General features: G+C 44.1%; 1 protein-coding gene across 1 annotated transcript in view; it reads left to right on the top strand.

Moving 5' to 3' along the window:
• The window catches only part of celsr3 (cadherin, EGF LAG seven-pass G-type receptor 3), a 243,391-nt gene that overhangs the window by 155,523 nt on the left and 65,736 nt on the right, over positions 1-22,132 (top strand). The window contains exons 11-15 of the mRNA XM_067999063.1: positions 501-611; positions 1,989-2,157; positions 9,580-9,721; positions 10,907-11,027; positions 14,067-14,250. Coding sequence (XP_067855164.1) covers positions 501-611; positions 1,989-2,157; positions 9,580-9,721; positions 10,907-11,027; positions 14,067-14,250 — 727 coding nt within the window. The remainder of the gene's footprint in view (positions 1-500; positions 612-1,988; positions 2,158-9,579; positions 9,722-10,906; positions 11,028-14,066; positions 14,251-22,132) is intronic.

Here is a 22,132-nt window from a genome sequence, read left to right as displayed (position 1 = left end):
TATCATGCCAAAACCCAAAGAGCAATGTACACTTCAAACAGGCTTTTAATGTACAATCTTGGTGTAAACAATCCACTCCTTTTTGATTCGTTATTTTGTTTGTTCTCCGAATGTGGGTGATGCTGGCAAGGCCACATTTATTGCTCATCCCTGGTTGCCCTGAGAAGGTGATGAGCCTCCTTCTAGTAATTGTGACATGCTAGGCAATTTCAGAGAGCATTCGGAATCAACCACGTAGTGGGGCCTAGGGTCATATGTAAACCAAGTGTCCCTGAAGGACATTAGGAACCCAAATATCAATCTGGTAGCTTTCATGGTCATTTTGTGATGAGTGTGGGGCAGACAAAAAAATGCATCTTTAAAAAGAAACACTTTGTTATTGAATTGATAGCAACTCCACCAGCATGAATCTAATATAAGGTTGTCTCCAACTGACAGAGCATTTTAACCCAATTGTGTGACTACTTCTGCAGTTTTGATTAAATTTTTCTTGTTGCTAGGATACGGTTGTTGTCGGCAATGAGCTACATGGGCTGAAGTTGAAGCATCTTCAAGTTGGTGGGATTCTCAGAGCTGGTGAGGTGCAGAATGGATTGGATGGCTGTATCCAGGTATAGGAATTGCTGTTTGTTACAGGCAGTTCAGTTTGTGAATTTCTGTGACCCCCAGTGACCCTCAAAAGAGACTTTAATCTAGTTGACAGTCTGGGGGCTGCAGCAACCACATGTTGGACTATTGTCCAAAATGTATGCTCTGTCACTCTTTCTTATTGAGAGAAAGAGTGTGCATTTTATTGATTTCAGAGTTTGTTCTGCTTTCTGTGTTATGGAAAGGTGATTTCTTCGGCTGATAATGATCTGTCTTAGTAGGAAAAAAAATGACTTTTAGAAGCACGGAAGACAGGAAGAACTCTTGACTGATGCCGATCATTCAATGTACAAGGACACTTTCTCACACCATATCTGAAAAAAAGACCAATGTCCCACATTTAATCCCTGACTTGTACTGAGTTAGCTGACCTCATATCAGGACAGCTACAATTAATCTCCGAGACCCTGAGCTAAGGAATGAGGAGAAAATTCACCCAGCCCTCCTCCTAATAATGATCAGTGATTTCTACTTGAAAATGCATGCGGGTGGAAGTTTTCAAATGTTTTTAAACAGATTTTTACGACTTGCAAACTTGGGAGAGTGACCTGTGCACTAGTGTGAGCAATCTTGCCTGGTATACGCACCACTTTGTGCAGTGTGTGTATAGATTTGTATGTGTGAGATAATTAGATTTTTGCCTTATTCCTGCTTGGAAGCAAAAAATTCTTCTCTCCTCTCCTGAAGACAATGATACACAGGGGAGTATAGTTCCTCAGGTGCTCACCTATCCCAAGTGGCATTCTTCATATGTGAGTCTAGATAGTGGTTAGACTGTTTGGGGCCAATGCTGCTAAGCCCAGTCCTCACCAAACTTCCTCACACATGCACTTTCAAGTAGAAATCACCAATAGTGATCAGAAGAACAGCTGGCTGATTTTTTTCCCTCCATCTCTAGACTAGGGAGCCCATCCTCTACCGCTGTTCTGATTGAGATTAGCTTATTCAGCATAAACCAGCATGAATGTGGGACCTTCCTGATTCGTATGGTTCTGTTTTGACTCTCTTCAATTTAAGTGTGGGTGTGCATGTATGTATGTGTGTGTACATTTATATATATTGGTTTTTACTTGCTGCTGAAGACTGCATGTTATCGCATTTGTTATTGAAGATGCTGTCCATGTAAAAGTTAGCACATCATGTCCTCCTATGTTTGCTGTTCTGTTTGTTGCTGGGGGCATCTATCTAGTTTCACATGACCTGGAAATAAATGGCACAGATTAGTGAGCATCCTTTTTATTTATATTTTTTTTTTGTTTGGTCTGGGGAGGGAGATTATAGAGACAATGCAGATATAAATGGATTCAATCTATTGACTGCAGTTTTTTTTCTACTCTCAGGGGGTGCGTCTTGGTGACACCTCTATTGGAATTGCAATGCCAAAGCCAAGTCGCACTATGAACGTGGAGCGAGGCTGCACCGTCCCTGATCTATGTGACTCCACCTCATGTCCAACTAACAGTTACTGCAGTGATGAGTGGCAGAGTTACTCTTGTATCTGTGAGCCAGGTATTGTTTGCAAAACTGTGGTTCAGCATCTTTTTATGAGTGGGAGGGGGAAACAAAGTTCATATGAATTGTCCTGAGATTGCGTATTTAACAAAAAACCTTTTTTTTTAAAAGGAGGTTCCTTGCAGGCTTAGTTGACAAGTTGCACAGTTCCACAGATCACAACAGATGAGATCCTTATTAGTTCATTCATCCAGAAAAATCGTTATGTCTACCCAATGCAGCATCCAAACATTTGTTAGATAATTCCAGGGTTTTCCTCTCCACTACTCTATTCAAAGTTCATTCCATGTATTGATCACTCTTGGTTTGAAGAACTTCCTGATATCAGTCCTAAATTTACCTTTTGTTAGTTTGAACCTGTGTCCTTTTGTCCCACACTCAAGATTTAATTTAAACTAATATTCTGGATTTACCTTTTTCATACCTTTAACTATTTTGTGCACTTTTATAAGATCACCACACGAATGCCTCCTTTGCAGGATGAAAACCCTAAATTTCTCCAGTCTTTTCTCATAACTCAGACCATTGACATTAGGAATCAGCTTCATGGCTCTTCTTTATGTGCCTCCAGCACTTGAATGTTTCCCTTGTGTCTTGACAACCATAACTAAACACAGTACTCAAGGTGCAATCTGACTAGAGCACTATACAGTTTGATCACGACTCCCTGTGAATTATATTCTGCTGGGGATGATGCACACAGAGAGACTGTGCTACGGTTTTAGCCAATTTATTTTTTTATTTTTAGTGAAGTGCTGAAACAGTTAACATTTTCACACAAAATATCCATGCAGGTGGGTGGAAGGCCAAGGCTGAACCTGAGCCAAAGAAATACCTTTTAACTTTTTGTTTGTATGTGCCAGTTAGAGCCATTTAATCATTTATATTTTCAGTAAGCTTTTTGTTCTGGATTTTCAAACTTTGTGTCCCTCCCCCGGTCGCAGCAAGTAAGAAAAAAAAACCTTAGTAATTTTTTCCATTATATATCTCCCTTATTTATCTCTTCACAATAGAACTGTGCACCATACATCCTCTTCCAGATGGAGAGGAGTGGCAAAATAACATGGGTTATAGAATTGCCTGCATCCACATTAATGCCTTTCCATGAATGACTGGCTTGAAAGGTCAGGTATTCTGAACAATGTCCTATTTTCCATGCAATGGAATCTCCAAAAACAAGGCAATTTGCATCTTCCTCCTTCTAATGCTTGTAAATTAGAGCTATTCTGAGCCTGGATTTCTGCCCTCCGACAAATGTTGTTAATCCTATTTCTGACCCAACATATAAGACCACCTTTATTATGTGTCTCTGGAGGTGGTATATAAACATGGCAAGTATCATAGAATTTGGGTGTTTTTCCTTCCTTTTTTCCTCTCCTTTCCTAAACATGCTGACTCATTGGCACCAACAATACTTTGGGTACTTGTCCAAATGCCTATTCTTCCTGATTGAGCCTAGATGTTGAGTGTTGGTAGTTCTTGCAAGCAATGGAGGCCAGCACATCCAAATTCAATCCATTTCTGGCCCACTGTTCAAAGATACCCACTTATCCTTTCCTGGACCACTGTTCAAAGATGCCCACTTTCCAGCTGGATCACTGGTCAGGAGCAGATACTCTGACTTTCCCCCCACCCCCATCCTAGCCCAAAGACACTGAGGTCAATTGCAGTACCCCTTCCACCACCCTGCCTACAACCAGCCAACTCAGGACAGATTGGGGATCGAATCTGAAATCTCCTGTTTCGCATGGATCAGTGCCACATAGAGCCGTGCATTTACTAACTGAACAGGGGAGTTCAACAGAATATTTCCGACAGTTTTAGATTTTGATAGACTGTTGTGAGCTTGTGAAAAAGAACATGGGGCCTGATGTTAGCAGGGCTGCGGGTTCTCGGCGGGGGGGCTATCGTGCGCGTGGGTAACGCGCCCGGTGAAATTAGTCAGCTTCCCGCGCGATTGTAGCATCCAATCCACTAATTTTTTTTTTATTCGTTCACGGGATGTGGGCGTCGCTGGTGAGGCCAGCATTTATTGCCCATCCTTAATTGCCCTCGAGAAGGTGGTGGTGAGTCGCCTTCTTGAACCGCTGCAGTCCGTGTGGTGACGGTTCTCCCACAGTGCTGTTAGGAAGGGAGTTCCAGGATTTTGACCCAGTGACAATGAAGGAACGGCGATATATTTCCAAGTCAGGATGGTGTGTGACTTGGAGGGGAACGTGTAGGTGGTGTTGTTCCCATGCGCCTGCTGCCCTTGTCCTTCTAGGTGGTAGAGGTTGCGGGTTTGGGAGGTGCTGTCGAAGAAGCCTTGGCGAGTTGCTGCAGTGCATCCTGTGGATGGTGCACACTGCAGCCACAGTGTGCCGGTGGTGAAGGGAGTGAATGTTTAGGGTGGTGGATGGGGTGCCAATCAAGCGGGCTGCTTTATCTTGGATGGTGTCGAGCTTCTTGAGTGTTGTTGGAGCTGCACTCATCCAGGCAAGTGGAGAGTATTCCATCACACTCCTGACTTGTGCCTTGTAGATGGTGGAAAGGCTTTGGGGAGTCAGGAGGTGAGTCACTCGCCGCAGAATATCCAGCCTCTGATCTGCTCTTGCAGCCACAGTATTTATATGGCTGGTCCAGTTAAGTTTCTGGTCAATGGTGACCCCCAGGATGTTGGTGGGGGATTCGGTGATGGTAATGCCGTTGAATGTCATGGGGAGGTGGTTAGACTCTCTCTTGTTGGAGATGGTCATTGCCTGGCACTTATCTGGCGCGAATGTTACTTGCCACTTATGAGCCCAAGCCTGGATGTTGTCCAGGTCTTGCTGCATGCGGGCTCGGACTGCTTCATTATCTGAGGGGTTGCGAATGGAACTGAACACTGTGCAGTCATCAGCGAACATCCCCATTTCTGACCTTATGATGGAGGGAAGGTCATTGATGAAGCAGCTGAAGATGGTTGGGCCTAGGACACTGCCCTGAGGAACTCCTGCAGCAATGCCCTGGGGCTGAGATGATTGGCCTCCAACAACCACTACCATCTTCCTTTGTGCTAGGTATGACTCCAGCCACTGGAGAGTTTTCCCCCTGATTCCCATTGACTTCAATTTTACTAGGGCTCCTTGATGCCACACTCGGTCAAATGCTGCCTTGATGTCAAGGACAGTCACTCTCACCTCACCTCTGGAATTCAGCTCTTTTGTCCATGTTTGGACCAAGGTTGTAATGAGGTCTGGAGCCGAGTGGTCCTGGCGGAACCCAAACTGAGCATCGGTGAGCAGGTTATTGGTGAGTAAGTGCCGCTTGATAGCACTGTCGACGACACCTTCCATCACTTTGCTGATGATTGAGAGTAGACTGATGGGGCAGTAATTGGCCGGATTTGATTTGTCCTGCTTTTTGTGAACAGGACACACCTGGGCAATTTTCCACATTGTCGGGTAGATGCCAGTGTTGTAGCTGTACTGGAACAGCTTGGCTGGAGGCACAGCTAGTTCTGGAGCACAAGTCTTCAGCACTACAGCTGGGATGTTGTCTGGGCCCATAACCTTTGCTGTATCCAGTGCACTCAGCCGTTTCTTGATATCACGTGGAGTGAATCGAATTGGCCGAAGACTGGCTTCCGCGATGTTGGGGATATCGGGAGGAGGCTGAGATGGATCATCCACTCGGCACTTCTGGCTGAAGATGGTTGCAAACGCTTCAGCCTTGTCTTTTGCACTCACGTGCTGGACTCCGCCATCATTGAGAATGGGGATGTTTGCAGAGCCTCCTCCTCCCGTTAGTTGTTTAATTGTCCACCACCATTCACGACTGGATGTGGCAGGACTGCAGAGCTTTGATCTGATCCGTTGGTTGTGGAATCGCTTAGCTCTGTCTATAGCATGTTGCTTCCGCTGTTTAGCATGCATGTAGTCCTGTGTTGTAGCTTCACCAGGTTGGCACCTCATTTTTAGGTACACCTGGTGCTGCTCCTGGCATGCTCTTCTACATTCCTCATTGAACCAGGGTTGATCCCCTGGCTTGTTGGTAATGGTAGAGTGAGGAATATGCCGGGCCATGAGGTTACAGATTGTGCTGGAATACAATTCTGCTGCTGCTGATGGCCCACAGCGCCTCATGGATGCCCAGTTTTGAGCTGCTAGATCCATTCTGAATCTATCCCATTTAGCACGGTGGTAGTGCCACACAACACGTTGGATGGTGTCCTCAGTGCGAAGATGGGACTTCATCTCCACGAGGACTGTGCGGTGGTCACTCCTACCAATACTGTCATGGACAGATGCATTTGCGACAGGTAGATTGGTGAGGACGAGGTCAAGTAAGTTTTTCCCTCGTGTTGGTTCGCTCACCACCTGCTGCAGGCCCAGTCTAGCAGCTATGTCCTTCAGGACTCGGCCAGCTCGGTCAGTAGTGGTGCTACCGAGCCACTCTTGGTGATGGACATTGAAGTCCCCCACCCAGAGTACATTCTGTGCCCTTGCTACCCTCAGTGTTTCCTCCAAGTGGTGCTCAACATGGAGGAGGACTGATTCATCAGCTGAGGGAGGACGGTAGGTGGTAATCAGCAGGAGGTTTCCTTGCCCATGTTTGACCTGATGCCATGAGATTTCATGGGGTCCAGAGTCAATGTTGAGGACTCCCAGGGCCACTCCCTCCTGACTGTATATCACTGTACCGCCACCTCTGGTGGGTCTGTCCTGCCGGGCTGACTGCGCATGCGCAGTAAGATCTGTCAGCTAGAGGAGCTCTACTTAAAGGGGCAGTCCTCCACTGACAGATGCTGCAACAAACAGAAAAAATCACAGCATGGAGCAGCCCAGGGGGAAGGCTGCTCCCAGTTTAATAATGCCTCACTCCAGGTATCAATACACGGGGTGAGGAGGAGGGGGAGGACAGAGATCTTCCTCCCGGCGGGCGGGAGGAAGCGGCCTGCCTCTGCCACCAGGAAGGCCTGGCTCGAGGTGGCAGAGGAGGTCACCTGCACCACCAACATATCGCCCACCTGCATACAGTGCAGGAGGCGCTCCAATGACCACAGTAGGTCAGCCAAAGTGAGTACACTTACTCATTCCCCTACACTCCATCTGCCACATCACCGCCCCCACCCCACACCTCCTTCTGCACTGCCAACACTACTCTGTCACATCACCCCTCATACCCACTCAAACCTCATCTTCATCGTACCTGCACCTACTCACCTCGCCAGTACTCATCCCGCCACTACCACTCAACCCAATCCTCATACAATCTCATGGCTCTGTCTCGTACTCACCCTCTCATGCATCTCTTTCACGGTCAGCCTCACTCAACCTGCCACTACCTGTGCTGCAGCCACAGGGCATGCATCACATATGTGCAGTCGGCAGCGTAAGGCAAATGTGTCATGAGCATGAAGGGGATGCACAAGGGTGTTTGAGGGTTTGTCATGGTTGTTACTTATATTGAATTTCTGACCAACTCACATCACATATTATATTGGCACCACTACTGCCATGTCTTCGCGAATCTTGTCTGGTCTGTGCAATAATGCCCTTTCCTGAGGATCACTATGAATACCCACAACTGATGCCACCCATTGTGTCACTGCAGAGTGGGTGTAGGTGTATTTGGAGGGCTCTTTTGTGCAGACGGCTGAGAGACGTCGGCGATGTCCCCGGTTGCACCCTGGAAGGATGCGGAGGAGAGGTTGTTGAGGGCAGTGGTGACTTTGACAGCGACAGGTAAGAAGATGGTGCTTGGGCCAGCCAGGAGCAGCTTGGCATGAAGGAGGCTGCAGATGTCCACAACTACATGTCGAGTGACTCTGAGCCTCCGTGTGCACTGCTGCTCAGAGAGGTCCAGGAAGCTGAGCCTCGGTCTGTGGACCCTGTGGCGAGGGTAGTGCCCTCTGCGACGCATCTCTCTCTGCGGTAGCCCTCCCTCCTGCTGTGCAGGTGGATGTGTCACAGCACTCTGTTGTGGAGCTCCACGTGTCAGAGGTGGACGGCGTGGATGGCGAGGCTGGTGATGCTGTTCGCCCTCCGAGGAGGTCATGACTGCAGCTACGGCGGCCCCCATCCGGACGATGTACATCTGAGGGGGTCCGTAAGGTAGGTACATGTGTCTGGACACCAGGGTAAGTGTGCAAGTTGGTGACTTTGATTGTCAGGAGGAGGGTGGTGGAGGCCAAACTTTGTCCCAAGTGACAGAGTGGCCTCCTGCAATGAGTGAGGGTCTCCCCCCACCCAACCTGTCAAATGGACCTTTGCAGCTGCCACAGGCTGATGGCTGCAACAGGTCCATTTGAATTGGGAGTGTTTCCCCCAGTGTGGGAAACAGTCCCAGTTTGCTCTAAAATCCCACCCCTCCTCACATAATCCCTTAATCAGGTCAGTTAATGACCTGAACAAGCCAACTAAATACTTTCAAGTGGCATCCCGCTGGCTTTAATTGCCTGCGGGATTCCCACCAGCGGGGGCTGCGCGTGCACGCCGGCGCGTCAGCGGGGAACCCGGAAGTGCGCGGGTTCGAGGCGGGCTCCGGTCCCGCTCCGGGATTTCACGATTTTCAGGGCCTCCCCCGCAAGGAACGCACCTGATCGTGGGTGCTAAAATGCTGCCCATGATCTTTCACATTCCTTGGGGGCGAGGAAGTTGAATTAGGTTTAAAATTTTAATGTTACTTCACAAACTCTCTGCAGAAAATGAAAACAGCCGAGTCCTAAATTTACTCCTGTTGTGTACAATCTGTTCCGGCTATATCTCCGTAGTCACCAGTACTTGAGGGCTCATCAAAGCTACTGGTAGAGAACAGGTCTGCTGGGAGATGTTTATGACCATCACTGCAGTCTTCATGCCACAATAATCAGGCAGTCGGTGGCAGTTAAGAGTCCAATGTTACTGAATTATATTTTTGGAACATAGCAAATCTAAACAATGGACATAAATTGATTGTTTAATGTGAGATAGCTGTTAAAAAATGGGTCTTTATCAAGGTTCTTTTAGAATAACCTACTAAAGTACCCCAACTGTTCTTTCATATTACATTGTGCTGTAGTGATCATTTTAAATTGCAGCCTGTGAAAGGGGATGTTAAAATGCAGAATTTATTCACATTTTTCCATTCACATAAATATCGGGCAGTTTTGTATTAATATGTGAGGTTTTAAGTGTAATTATGGTGGTTGCATCACCAAACTAGATTTGCACCTCAGTATGGCTATGGAGACATTGAAGTATTTGGCTGAAGTATGTTTTTATTTACTAAGCAGAAATGCAATTTGCCACTTCTGGATTCCCAATTAACTAGTACCAAACGCATTGGACAACACTGTGATAAACCACACCAAGTTTGATTGGCAATACTAAATCTAATCCTAAGAAGGGTTTGTCAGAAAAAAAGAGCAGAGGTTGCTGGAAGGTTGACGTGAAGTATTTAAGAATGTTTCATATTTAGGTTACTATGGTGAGTCTTGTGTCGATGCCTGTCAGCTGAATCCATGTGAGAATGAGTCTGTCTGCCGCCGCAAACCCAGCTCCTCGCACGGGTACACATGTGATTGTGGAGAGAATCATTTTGGCCAATACTGTGAACACAGGTAAAACAAAATAAAGTAAAATGAAATAATTCTCCAGGATAAGGAATGTAATATATTTCTATGAGTGTATGGAAGTCACAAGCTACAAAAGTGATGAAGTTGCGTGAGCATTCTGACGAGAAAATCTGAAGAATTGTATAAATATATCAACATTGGTTCATTAGATAAATATGATATATACACACCCCAAATTGTCTTTTCTTTTTCAGCATCAAAGTGTTGCAATTTGAGTGGACTGTACCAGAATTTATGACAGAACCTGGTTATGTCAGGTCTCCTGCCCCTCTTCCTACCCATCTGTGACACTTGGGGGCGGGTGTATCGTATGCTTGCTAACAGTATGGAACTTGGCCAATTTAAAAAGGGGCACTTTAACACTGTAGCAATGGTCCCCTCCACCCCACCAGAAGTGGTGCTCCAGTCGTGTTGTAAATAGCTCAGGCACCTGCCCAAAATGTATATTTTTTTAAATGCTCCTGATGCTGGAAAGTGGGTCGGTGAAAGTCGCTCCTTGACTAGGATCTGCTGTCACTGCACCAGAAAGCAAATTCAGGGCCATGCTATTTAAACAGCTGAAGTATTCAAAATATTGATGCTTCCTTCTGTGCCTGTGCATGTGATCTTGCTCTCTTGCGCATGCCCACTTCCTCCTTCCCTCTTCCTCCCTCCTCCCTCCCCCCGTCTCTCATGCACTCTCTATAGATATTTCTAAATGCAAGTTTCTTTTTATCCTTATGGGCACTTTCATATTGTAATAGAATTTTTATCACACAAGTGATTCATATCTCATAATTCACAATTGACATGAAAAAGAAAGTAAGAATTTTTTATTGCCATTTCAATTTGATTTACCTCATAGCACACACAATATCTCCCATTGACACTGCAGTGAGTAGGTAATTTACCCCAGGGCTCTGCAAATGTTGCTGTCTAAACCTGCCACTGGAACATGGCCAAGAAGCCCCAGATCTATGCTTCTCTCAATGGTACGCCCAAGATTGGGTTCAGAATTTGTTGGGAATTATGGGTGTGAATCTACATCCTGCCCCTCACTGACATGGTTGTGCACCAGCAAACAGAAGAACTTTAAATGAAAATCTAAAGAAAGGTTACTGGGTTCTTTGCACCACCGATCTTAAGTGCTATAATGAATTCTTTTTTTTTCTCCTCTGACTTTTGGTCTAGAATTGACCAGCAGTGTCCCAAAGGATGGTGGGGGAACCCAACATGTGGACCCTGCAACTGTGACATCAATAAGGGCTTTGATCCTGACTGCAATAAGACAAATGGCCAGTGTCACTGTAAGGTGGGTATCATCCTCTGCTCAGGACAATGACTTTTAATATTTTTCTCTTTTATTTGCCTTTCTTGACACTATGCATTCACATTTAGGTTTAAATATGCTTTGCCCTATTTCCTATCACAGATTGCAATGTTTGTTTTATTCTGGACATACAATCAAAATTAGAAAGAAAATAACTCTTACTTTTCTTGAGATTCCATGATGAGTTTTAAATTTGATATTGTGTGTTTGGCTGCATCAAAGTTACTTTTTTATAACAAAAGTGTTTATTAGTCCAGCGTACTCTGCACCTCACCGAATCTGCGTTCACAGTAAGGTTTCCTAGCCTGCTATAGATGGCAATTTCCTCAGCGCCTTGTTCTGAGATTCAACATTGTGCAATGGACTTCTATTGTTCATTACAAACACTTTACATAATGTCTCTGCCCCGACAATGTACTTAAAGCCAACCTCAGAAAATCAACCACTTACATACCAGTTTTACATTTCTATTTCCCATGCCAGCCATACTTGTGGTCTTTATGTAAGTTAGCCAATTTGTGTTGAATAGGAGCAATTTTATACCTTAACCTTGCACCCACTAGAAACTATATTCTGACTGTCCAAACTTGTTTCACATGGGACCACTAGCCCATTGCACCACCAAATACCCATTCTACTTCCTACAAAAACTCAGTACCCACGGACCAGTTGAACCAGGAACACTTCTCACCACGATGGACGTCTCGGCACTATACACCAGTATCCCCCACGATGACGGCATCGCTGCGACAGCATCAATACTCAACACCAACAACAGCCAATCTCCGGAAGCCATCCTACAACTCATCCGCTTCATCCTGGATCACAATGTCTTCACCTTCGATAACCAGTTCTTTACCCAAACACACGGAACAGCCATGGGGACCAAATTCGCACCCCAATACGCCAACATTTTCATGCACAAGTTCGAGCAGGACTTCTTCACTGCACAAGACCTCCAACCAACACTATACACCAGATACATCGACGACATTTTCTTTCTATGGACCCACGGCAAGGAATCACTAAAGAGACTACACGATAACATCAACAAGTTCCATCCCACCATCAAGCTCACCATGGACTACTCCTCAGAATCAGTTTCTTTCTTGGACACACGAATCTCCATCAAAGACGGGCACCTCAGCACCTCACTCTACCGCAAGCCCACGGACAACCTCACGATGCTCCACTTTTCCAGCTTCCACCCTAACCACGTCAAAGAGGCCATCCCCTATGGACAGGCCCTGCGAATACACAGGGTCTGCTCAGACGAGGAGGAACGCGATGGACACCTACAGACGCTGAAAGACGCCCTAGTAAGAACGGGATATGACGCTCGACTCATCGATCGACAGTTCCGACGGGCCACAGCAAAAAATCGCATAGACCTCCTCAGGAGACTAACACGGGACGCAACCAACAGAGTACCCTTTGTCGTCCAGTACTTCCCCGGAGCGGAGAAACTACGCCATGTTCTCCGCAGCCTTCAACATGTCATCAATGAGGACAAACACCTCGCTATGGCCATCCCCACACCTCCACTACTCGCCTTTAAACAGCCACCCAACCTCAAACAGACCATCGTTCGCAGCAAACTACCTAGCTTTCAAGAGAACAGCGTCCACGACGCCACACAACCCTGCCACGGTAACCTCTGCAAGACATGCCAGATCATCGACACAGATACCACCATCACACGAGAGGACACCACCCACCAGGTGCATGGTTCATACTCCTGTGATTCGGCCAACGTTGTCTACCTCATACGTTGCAGGAAAGGATGCCCCAGAGCATGGTACATTGGCGAGACCATGCAGACGCTGCGACAACGGATGAACGGACACCGCGCAACAATCGCCAAACAGGAGGGTTCCCTCCCAGTCGGGGAACACTTCAGCAGTCATGGACATTCATCCACCGACCTTCGGGTAAGCGTACTCCAAGGCGGCCTTCGAGACACACGACAACGCAAAATCGTCGAGCAGAAATTGATAGCCAAGTTCCGCACCCATGAGGACGGCCTCAACCGGGATCTTGGGTTCATGTCACGCTACACGTTACCCCACCAGCGAACAAATGTTATCTGTTTTTAATATAATGGGTCATTTGCTGGCTCTCTCTGCCTTCCGGATGTTTCTGCCTCTCTCTGTTTTTTTTTCTCTTTTTTTTTCCCTGTTTGTTTTTTTGTTGAATGTGTATTCGGGGGTTCTGCAGGTGACACCTCTCTGTCTGAACACGGTGATTGCCTTGGCAACGGGCAGTTGCAGGGGCAGTCTGTAAACACCATGTATTGTTCTATATGTATAAATGCGTAGGCTTCAAGGAGCTCTTGAAACATTTGCCTGAGGAAGGAGAAAATCTCCGAAAGCTTGTGAATTTAAAATAAAATTGCTGGACTATAACTTGGTGTTGTAAAATTGTTTGCTTTTGTACAGTGAGAGGTTTTTCTCAGTCAGTCTAGACTGCTCTGAACAACTGTGTCCTCTACAGTTATATTTCTGTCATGTGTAACCACTTCACTTTGTTTTCTATTTTTATACCCCTTTTTCTATCAACTATAACTTGACAATGGCAGCACAGAGTTAAAATGTATATATTTACTGTATGCATCTGTGTTGATTTCACCTAGTTTCTGGTTCCAGTACAGTACCATTTTGAATTAAATTCTGTGTTACATCCTCTACTGTTCTCAACACTCATAAATGAAAGATCCGTTTAACATTTCGTTTGTCTGGGTTGGATTTGAACCCAGGATCCAGATGTGAAAGGACAGATTTTTAATTGACTGCACCACTCAATCCCTAAAGTTGTCCATCTTTAATTTTTGACTAACAAAATATTTATTTTTTAAAAATCTATTGCATTAGAATTCCAATTTTCTACTCATGATTTATGGATTGATTAGGTTCATGGTTTTCATAAGCAAGAAAAGAGGTCTCACATATATTGTGGTCATACAAAAGACTAAATTGTGTGACTAAATTCTATTTAACAAAAGTCTGTTTTTGTTCTTTCCAGGAGTTTCACTATCGTCCTGTTGGAAGCGATGCATGCCTGCCTTGTGACTGCTATCCCATTGGCTCGTTTTCCAGGTCATGTGATCAAGAAATCGGCCAATGCCACTGTAGACCAGGAGTGATTGGACGTCAGTGCAACCAGTGTGATAATCCCTTTGCGGAGGTCACGCACGGCGGGTGTGAAGGTGAGAAACGTACTCCAGAGATATTATACTGCTGATCTGCTCTAGAAAACAAAGGTAGAAAAGTTGTTTCTCCACTCTTGGACAGTTGGCCGTAAATGAAATTTCTAAAACTGTACTGATTTAATGTTCACACCCTGTGTGAACAGTCTGTAAATAATGTATTTTTTTATTGGCTGAGTCTCTAACATTCAGGTCTGTCTTTTTGGAATCAGCATTCCAAATAACTGTGCTATTCCAGCATGTATTTTTATATGGACATATAAGGGTAGAAGTTATTGTATGAATACTTGACATACTCATACCAAGTTCCAATGTCTTCTATTTTAGTGGAGTTAGCCCATTTAAAATGAACAGTTTAACACTTCCTTTAAAATAGCAAAGAGAAAAAAATTGGGTGCAAGATTATGATTTACAAAGTTGCTGAAACAATTGATCCTGGTGCTGGAAAATGATGTGATTCACATCTCAGTAATTCCCTCAATTGAAAATGCCTCTGTTAATCTCCGTTTATAGCAGATAGCTGTTTTTAAGAATATAACGTGACATCAGAAAGATCTGATCCAGAAGCCTAATTCTAAAGGATAATGAAAAGTTATTTGATAGAGAAGCCAAAGGAAGAGCTTATCATGGAATACACTAGCAGCTGCTGCATGCTAATTGTCTGGATGATTCTCATAAAGGAGGAAAACACAGCTGGATAAAGAACAGTATGTGTAAGGTCAGAGTAAATGTTCTGTTGGTCATCTGAGTTGGTGTAAAAGCTGTGTAATGGCTCAATACATATCAATAGGGACTAGCTATAGAGGCCAAAACAAAGAGGAAAAACATTCCAGGACTGCTATTAATATGAGTTTCAAAAAAGAAAAACACACAGCTTAGATCTTGAAATATTCTGGAAATTAACTATGGGCCAGAAATCACGCAGCAACGCTCACCGCAGCTCCTGCAAATTTAATTAATGGGCTCTGTGGCGTTGAATTGCTTGAATTTGAATTTTAAACAAAATGTGCGCTATCAACCCAGCCTCTGAGCAGCGTGAGTTGCCGCATGGCTGGAAAAGTCTGTGAGGAGAAGACACGCCCACAAAATCTGTCAGGAAGAGAAGACACGCCCAGAGATTCAGGCGGCATTGCTCAAGCAGGCAAGCAGACTTCATTCATTTAAAGTTAGTATTCTGTATGTCATTGTAAATAATTTTTTTATATAAAAAGCCAAAGAAATAAACTGGGAGAGTGAACCTTGAGAAACTTGAGCAAGTCCTCCAAACCAGTGTTACTGCCTTGAAGGATACTTTTTTAATGAGCCACAACACAATGTTTATGAACCACCTGAAACTCACGTTATATGTGTGGTCCATTAACTTTAATAGGCCCACAATGTACAGTCATTAAGTGTTATATTTGACAAGCTGCTGCTGAAACAAATCCCCATTATAACTGAAGATCAACGATTGGAACAATTAAAGAGATTCTTACAGTCTCATTGTAGCTATTAGTGTTTTAGATGGTACATTTACATTTATTCCCATGCAGTATTTTACAGCAGCAATGCTAATTACACTGCATACCTTATCCCAGTCAGGTCATAGAATGCTACATATAGCAAAATAAAAGATTGAACCTAAAATTAACCACAGGGATGTGATTGTAATTTGTTCCACAATGATTGATTTGAAGATACATTATACTGCAATAAATATTATCCAGAAGTGTCATTGAGCCACTATTAAAGTCAACGGTTGTAAAAAATGAAGCTGAGTTGGATCTTCAGTCTCAATAGTGTGAAGACAGCCTGGACATTGAGCATAAAGCATCCAGAGTTGAGCTCAGAACTTTGATTCTGTCAATGGTGCTGTGCAGTGAGCTGCTGGGAAGCTTGTGGAATTTCCCTTCCCTTCCCTCCTTTTGGAATGATGGACTTTGTTCTGTATCAGTGGAACTCCTGAGGATTGAGAACCCATGTTGCACGGAATTGCGGGCAAGAACTCTCATCCTACCACACGATGTGGCCCACCGATGTGTTAAATCAGCATGCTATTTAATGACTGAGCTGAGAAAGTAAGAACTTACATTTATATAGTGCCTTTCATATCCCAGGGCATTTCAGCCAATGAAGTACTTTCAATGTGTAGTCACTGGTGTAATATAGGGAAACACAGCAGCCAATTTGTGCACAGCAAGGGCCTGCAAATATCAATGAAATAAATGACCAGGTAATCTGTTTTGGTGGTGTTGGTTGAGGGATAAATGTTGGCCAGGGCACCAGGAGCACTCCCCTGCAAATCTTCGAATAGTACCATGGGATCTGCTGTGTGCACTTGAGACGTTGGTTTAAGGTCTCATTGAAAAGACAGCACCACCAACAGTGCAGCACTACCTTAGGACTGCACTGAAGTGCTAGCCTAGATTATGTGCTCAAGTCTCTGGAGTGGAGCTTAAACCCATGACCTTCTAACTCAGAGGCGAGAATGCTATCCCTGAGTTTAGGCTGACATTTAACTGAGCTGAGGGCTTAATCTTTTTTGTAAGAAGGGAAAAGAGCTGATTCAGGTCACTGAAAGAGAGAAATAGTATTTCAGTCCTGTAAACTTTTGAGACAAAGAAAAATTATATCTGAAATCTAAACAGAAGATGCTAGCAATGCACACACCAATCAGCATCTGACAGGATACGGAATGGATAAAGAATCATAGAATGATACAGCACAGAAGGAGGCCATTCGGCCCATCATGTCTTTGCCAGAAATTGGCTGACGGTTAGAAAACACCAATTAGTTATTAGAGGAATTCTGTTGAGGTGGTGGGAAGACTTGAGAAAGGTGCCCCAGGGCTCAGTATTGGGACCACCATTGTTTGTAATTTACATCATTGATTTGGATTCAATTGAACCAATTTACAGATGATACCAAGCGAGGAGGAGCAGCAGAATCAGAGGAGGCATCTTAGAAATTACAGAATGAGCTGAGCAAAATATGTAGGTGTGTGAACAACAGCAGATGAAAATTAATGCAGACAAATGTAAAGTATTGCACATCGGAAAAATGGGCAACAAATGTACTCCATGAATTGTGTTGAAATGGCTAAAGTGGAAAGAAATTAGGAATCTTAGCAGATTTGATTAACATGTCTAACCAATTAATTACATAGAATTTACAGCAAAGAAACAGGCCATTCGGCCCAACTGGTCTGTGCTGGTGTTTATGCTCCACACGAGCCTCCTCCTACCTGTCTTCATCTAACCCTATCTGCATATCCTTCTATTCCTTTCTCCCTCATGTTCTTATCGAGCTTCCCCTTAAAGGCATCTATGCTATTCACCTCAACTATTCCTTGTGGTAGCAAGTTCCACATTCTAACCACTTTCTGGGTAAAGAAGTTTCTGCTGAATTATTTATTGGATTTATTAGTAACTATCTTATATTTATGGCCACTAGTTTTGGACTCTCCACAAGTGGAAACATCTTCTCTATGTCTACCCTATCAAACCCCTTCATAATTTTAAAGACCTCTATTAGGTCACCCCTCAGCTTTCTCTTTTCTAGAGAAAAGAGCCCTAGCCTATTCAGTGTTTCCTGATAGTTATAACCTCTCAGTTCTGATATCATCCTTGTAAATCTTTTTACACCTTCTCCAGTGCCTCTATATCCTTTTTGCAGGGCAGCAAACAGCAACCAATAGAATGATGAACTATATAACAAAAAAAGTAAAACACAGGTTGGATGATGAATTGATCAAACTGTACAGTGCTATGGTCAGACCACACCTTGAGTAGTGTGTCCATTTCTGGTCTCTGAGACACAAAAGGAGACATTCAAGTGCTGAAGATGGTCTGCATGGCTGATCTTTACTGTAAAAGCTCGGAGTTAAGAGGAAAGGCTGGAAAAACTTGGGCTTTTCAGCTTGGAAATGAGGTAGTTGAGAGGTGATCTTATAAAAATATGTGATAGTTAAGAGAATGGAAAATATATATCTGGAACATTACTTTAAAATGAATTGAGAGAGTAGGGCAAGGGGACACGGGTTCAAATTAGTGAAAGGCAAATTTAGGACTGATGTTAGGAAGTGTTTCACGCAAAGAGTGATCATAGATGGAATGGACTTCCAAATAGAAACGAAAACCCTGGATTTATTTAAGAAACAATTGTATGCTGCAATGGAAGGGACTTTAAGATGTTTCTGGATGGATGAATTAAGATGGGCCAAATGGCCTTCCTCAACCATGATTATCACAAGATAATGTTTCAGGTGGAACCCATAGTATGAAGCAAACTTGGACAGAGAAAACGAGGAAGCCAGAGCCCACCTAAATCTGTACATTCTTTGAGTTGCAGTGATACCCATTATTGCTGCTATCATACAATGCAATCTGAAGTATAAACAGTATCGTGACAACTTGCCGATGATTGCCAGTTAAGTGGAACAGTTTGAAATGCTTTTAACAAATACTTGTGCAGCTGAAAAGAGCAATGCCTGGGTTCAATAGCTGAATAAATATGTTGATGTCCTTGCTGTTGATTAGGGCCAGCAATTTAAATGTGTTAATGTCCACAGTCTTCAATAGTTAAATAGGTATATATGTATTAATGTCTTTCTTTAAAAGCAGAATGAAGCCCTCAGTTAATATACATTAATGTCTGTACTTGATAGCTGAATGAGCCAGTAACCTATATGTGTTCATGCCTGTGGTGTTTGCTAGCTGAGTGGAATCTGGGGTTTATACTATTGCATTTTAGAAAATAGTTTTGAAAATTGGGTGTTTGGGGGGGAATACTGTGTTCTGGTAAAGACTGCTATATGTGGAACAGCATTTGTGTAAAAGTCTCAATTAGTGTGACTCCTTTCCCCTCTATCCTCCCAGACTCATTGTAGCATTTGGACACCCCTTCATAGTGAAGTAGTGTACTTAAAGATAATGGTAAAAATGGGTCCTTCTGAATCTAAACTTAGCATGGATCTGCAAAGCAATCTTTTATCAAGTATATCTGCTATTAACAGAATGATCACTTGCAACCGGACATAAAAGCCATTCTTATATATAGTGGGCAGGATCAGAGAGTTGCCCCATATTAGGGTTTGAAGAGTTTAGGAGGAAGAAAGCAAGAACTTGAATTAAATAGCACCTTTCATGACCTCAGGACTTCCCAAAACACTTTACAGCCAATGAAGTACTATTTGAAGTGCAGTCATGGTTGTAATGTAGGAAACTTACTAAGGACATAAGACAGAAAGCATGAAATGAGAAAAAAAACATTTGAGCCAACAGACCTGAAGATAAACATATAGAAACAATGAGAAAAGATCATTAGGCCCATCAATATTCACTCTATCCTACACCTACAGAAATGACATCTATGTACAATCTATTCCATCATGAACACTTCCCCAACTATTTAATTTCCTGACCGAAAATTCTACACACATACTTTATCTCCAAAGGTAATCAGAATGGGTTAAAAAAAAATTGCAAATGCTGGAAATCTGAAATAAAAATGCTGGAAACGACTGCCAGTCAAATAACATCTGAAGAAAAAAATAGATTAACATTTCAGCTGTAGCTCTTCATCAGAACACAGTTAAACTGAAATGTTAACCTATTGTCCTTTTTCACATTTTGATTAGCCTGCTAAAACTCCAGAATATCTATCTATCCCCAAGTCTCCCCAATTTAACGCCAAAGGCAACCATCACCCACCCCTCGGCCCCAGCAGTGAGGGAACTATTTTGTCCTGTGTTGTATAACCTTCAATCCTTTTCTCAAATACTTATCCAGCTGTATTTTTACGGAATTAATCGACACAGCTTCTGATGTTTTTGCTGTGAGTCAGCTCCCAACATCCACTATACTTCTAATCTCTCGACTCATTTGAGACTTGCTCAGTTTGACCTGTGTCCTCTCATTCTCTACTGAATATCAAAGTTAAAAAGCCTGCTTAAAACTGCATTGTGTATGCTTCTCAGCATTTTATAGGCCTTGATCCAAGTCTCTTTCAACTTACTTTCTTCAATGAAAACCAATTCAGCTGTCCTTATAATTCAGAGCCATAAGTCCTAGCATTATCCTTGCTGCTGTTCTCTTAACGCTTTCCAATGCATCAAAAGGGCTGAAATTCCTTGGCCATTCTGGGGGACTCTCACCATAACTTTGGCGGGAGATCGGGGGCTGCCGTTAGCTTTGCTGGGACTTGGATACGCCATGGTCCCAACCGCGGGACCCTGTTTCCAGGATGGCCTTGTAAGGTCAGAGCCTCCACTCGCACCTACACGGCCGTCTATGTAAGGGGAGCATGGATTCCCTATAGGTTCACAGGAACTCAGTGTAAGGCTAGAAGCCAGTACACTAAGGGCGAAAAGATGTACCGGCCTCCTAATGAGCAGAAGTGGACCTCTGGAATGAGGAGAGCGGTTCAGGCCAGAGAAGCAGCCTGGACGCCCGAAGATCGTAAGTTAATTTTTTTTTACCTTTTTGTAACTGCAGTCCCCTTCAAAGGGGGCCAGTTAACAGCCAAATTTCTGTGTTTCAGGGGGAAGGGGTGGGGGGGCAGACAACCCCATTCATTTACCCACCTGCCCCATTCAAATTAGCTGCCCTCCCTCAACCTCACATACTTGAGCAGGGTCGACTCTTGAGGGTATCAGTGTGCACACTCCTGGAATTTGACCCCTGTGTGTTTTTGCAGTTAAGATGCCCAGAATTGTACACAGCACAAATGTGGCTTCACCGGGTTACAATAACTTTTTTTGACATATAATCAGTGGTCCATGAGATGAATTTTTGCATTTGATTAGCTGTGTTGCTAATAGCTTACATTGACTGGAAACTATTAGTGAGTGATGATAATTACTCTCAAATTATTTTCCTTTTCCATCTTTGCTGATGCACGTTTCTTCATCTTGTACACATTTGCTGTTTTCTGCTCCCATATACATTAACATGCATTTATCTGCATTAAAATCCACCTCCACTCCTTAGCCTATCTACTTAATTGGCCTACATTTCTTTAACTGCTGCTTCCTCCGGACTATGTGAGAACCAGGATCAAGCTGTGAAATAGACTTATTGAAAAAAGGAAAATGGGTCGAGCGACTGAGGTCTGCACCATCCTGTCACAAAGTACCATGGACTTTGGCATCTCTTTGCCAAACCTCTTCATATGAGGTCCTGAGATATGGGCTCAAAAAATCCTGACATAAGTGCTAAGATATGTTCTCCGGATGTCCTGACAGGACTTCCCGGCCCTGATCCCTCCTCCGTCAATGATCTTGTTTGGAGCGGGCAGTAGCTACGACCCAAACAGGCCATACAAGAAACTCCTGGGGATGGCCAGGACATGAAATAACCAGATCCCAGCCTTAGGTGTGGCCCTCCTGTCGTCCCTATGGTCGGGGCATGGCAATCATTTTGACCCCATCTTAATGTATGCTGTGTGTCATTTTTTTTATTTGTTCACGGGATGTGGGTGACGCTGGCGAGGCCAGCATTTATTGCCCATCCCTAATTGCCCTTGAGAAGGTGGTGGTGAGCCGCTGCAGTCCGTGCGGTGAAGGTTCTCCCATAGTGCTGTTAGGAAGGGAGTTCCAGGATTTTGACCCAGCGACGATGAAGGAACGGCGATATATTTCCAAGTCGGGATGGTGTGTAACTTGGAGGGGAACGTGCAGGTGGTTTTGTTCCCATGTGCCTGCTGCCCTTCTCCTTCTAGGTGGTAGAGGTTGCGGGTTTGGGAGGGGCTGTCGAAGAAGCCTTGGCTAGTTGCTGCAGTACATCCTGTAGATGGTACACACTGCAGCCATGGTGCGCCAATGGTGAAGGGACTGAATGTTTAGGGTGGTAGATGGGGTGCCAATCAAGCGGGCTGCTTTGTCCTGGATGGTGTTGAGCTTCTT

The sequence above is a fragment of the Heptranchias perlo genome, chromosome 17, assembly GCF_035084215.1.
Source record: "Heptranchias perlo isolate sHepPer1 chromosome 17, sHepPer1.hap1, whole genome shotgun sequence".
In the NCBI taxonomy this organism is placed as follows: Eukaryota; Metazoa; Chordata; class Chondrichthyes; order Hexanchiformes; family Hexanchidae; genus Heptranchias; species Heptranchias perlo.
Note: the sequence above shows the minus strand (reverse complement) of the source record. Positions and strands in the feature narration are given on the sequence as shown.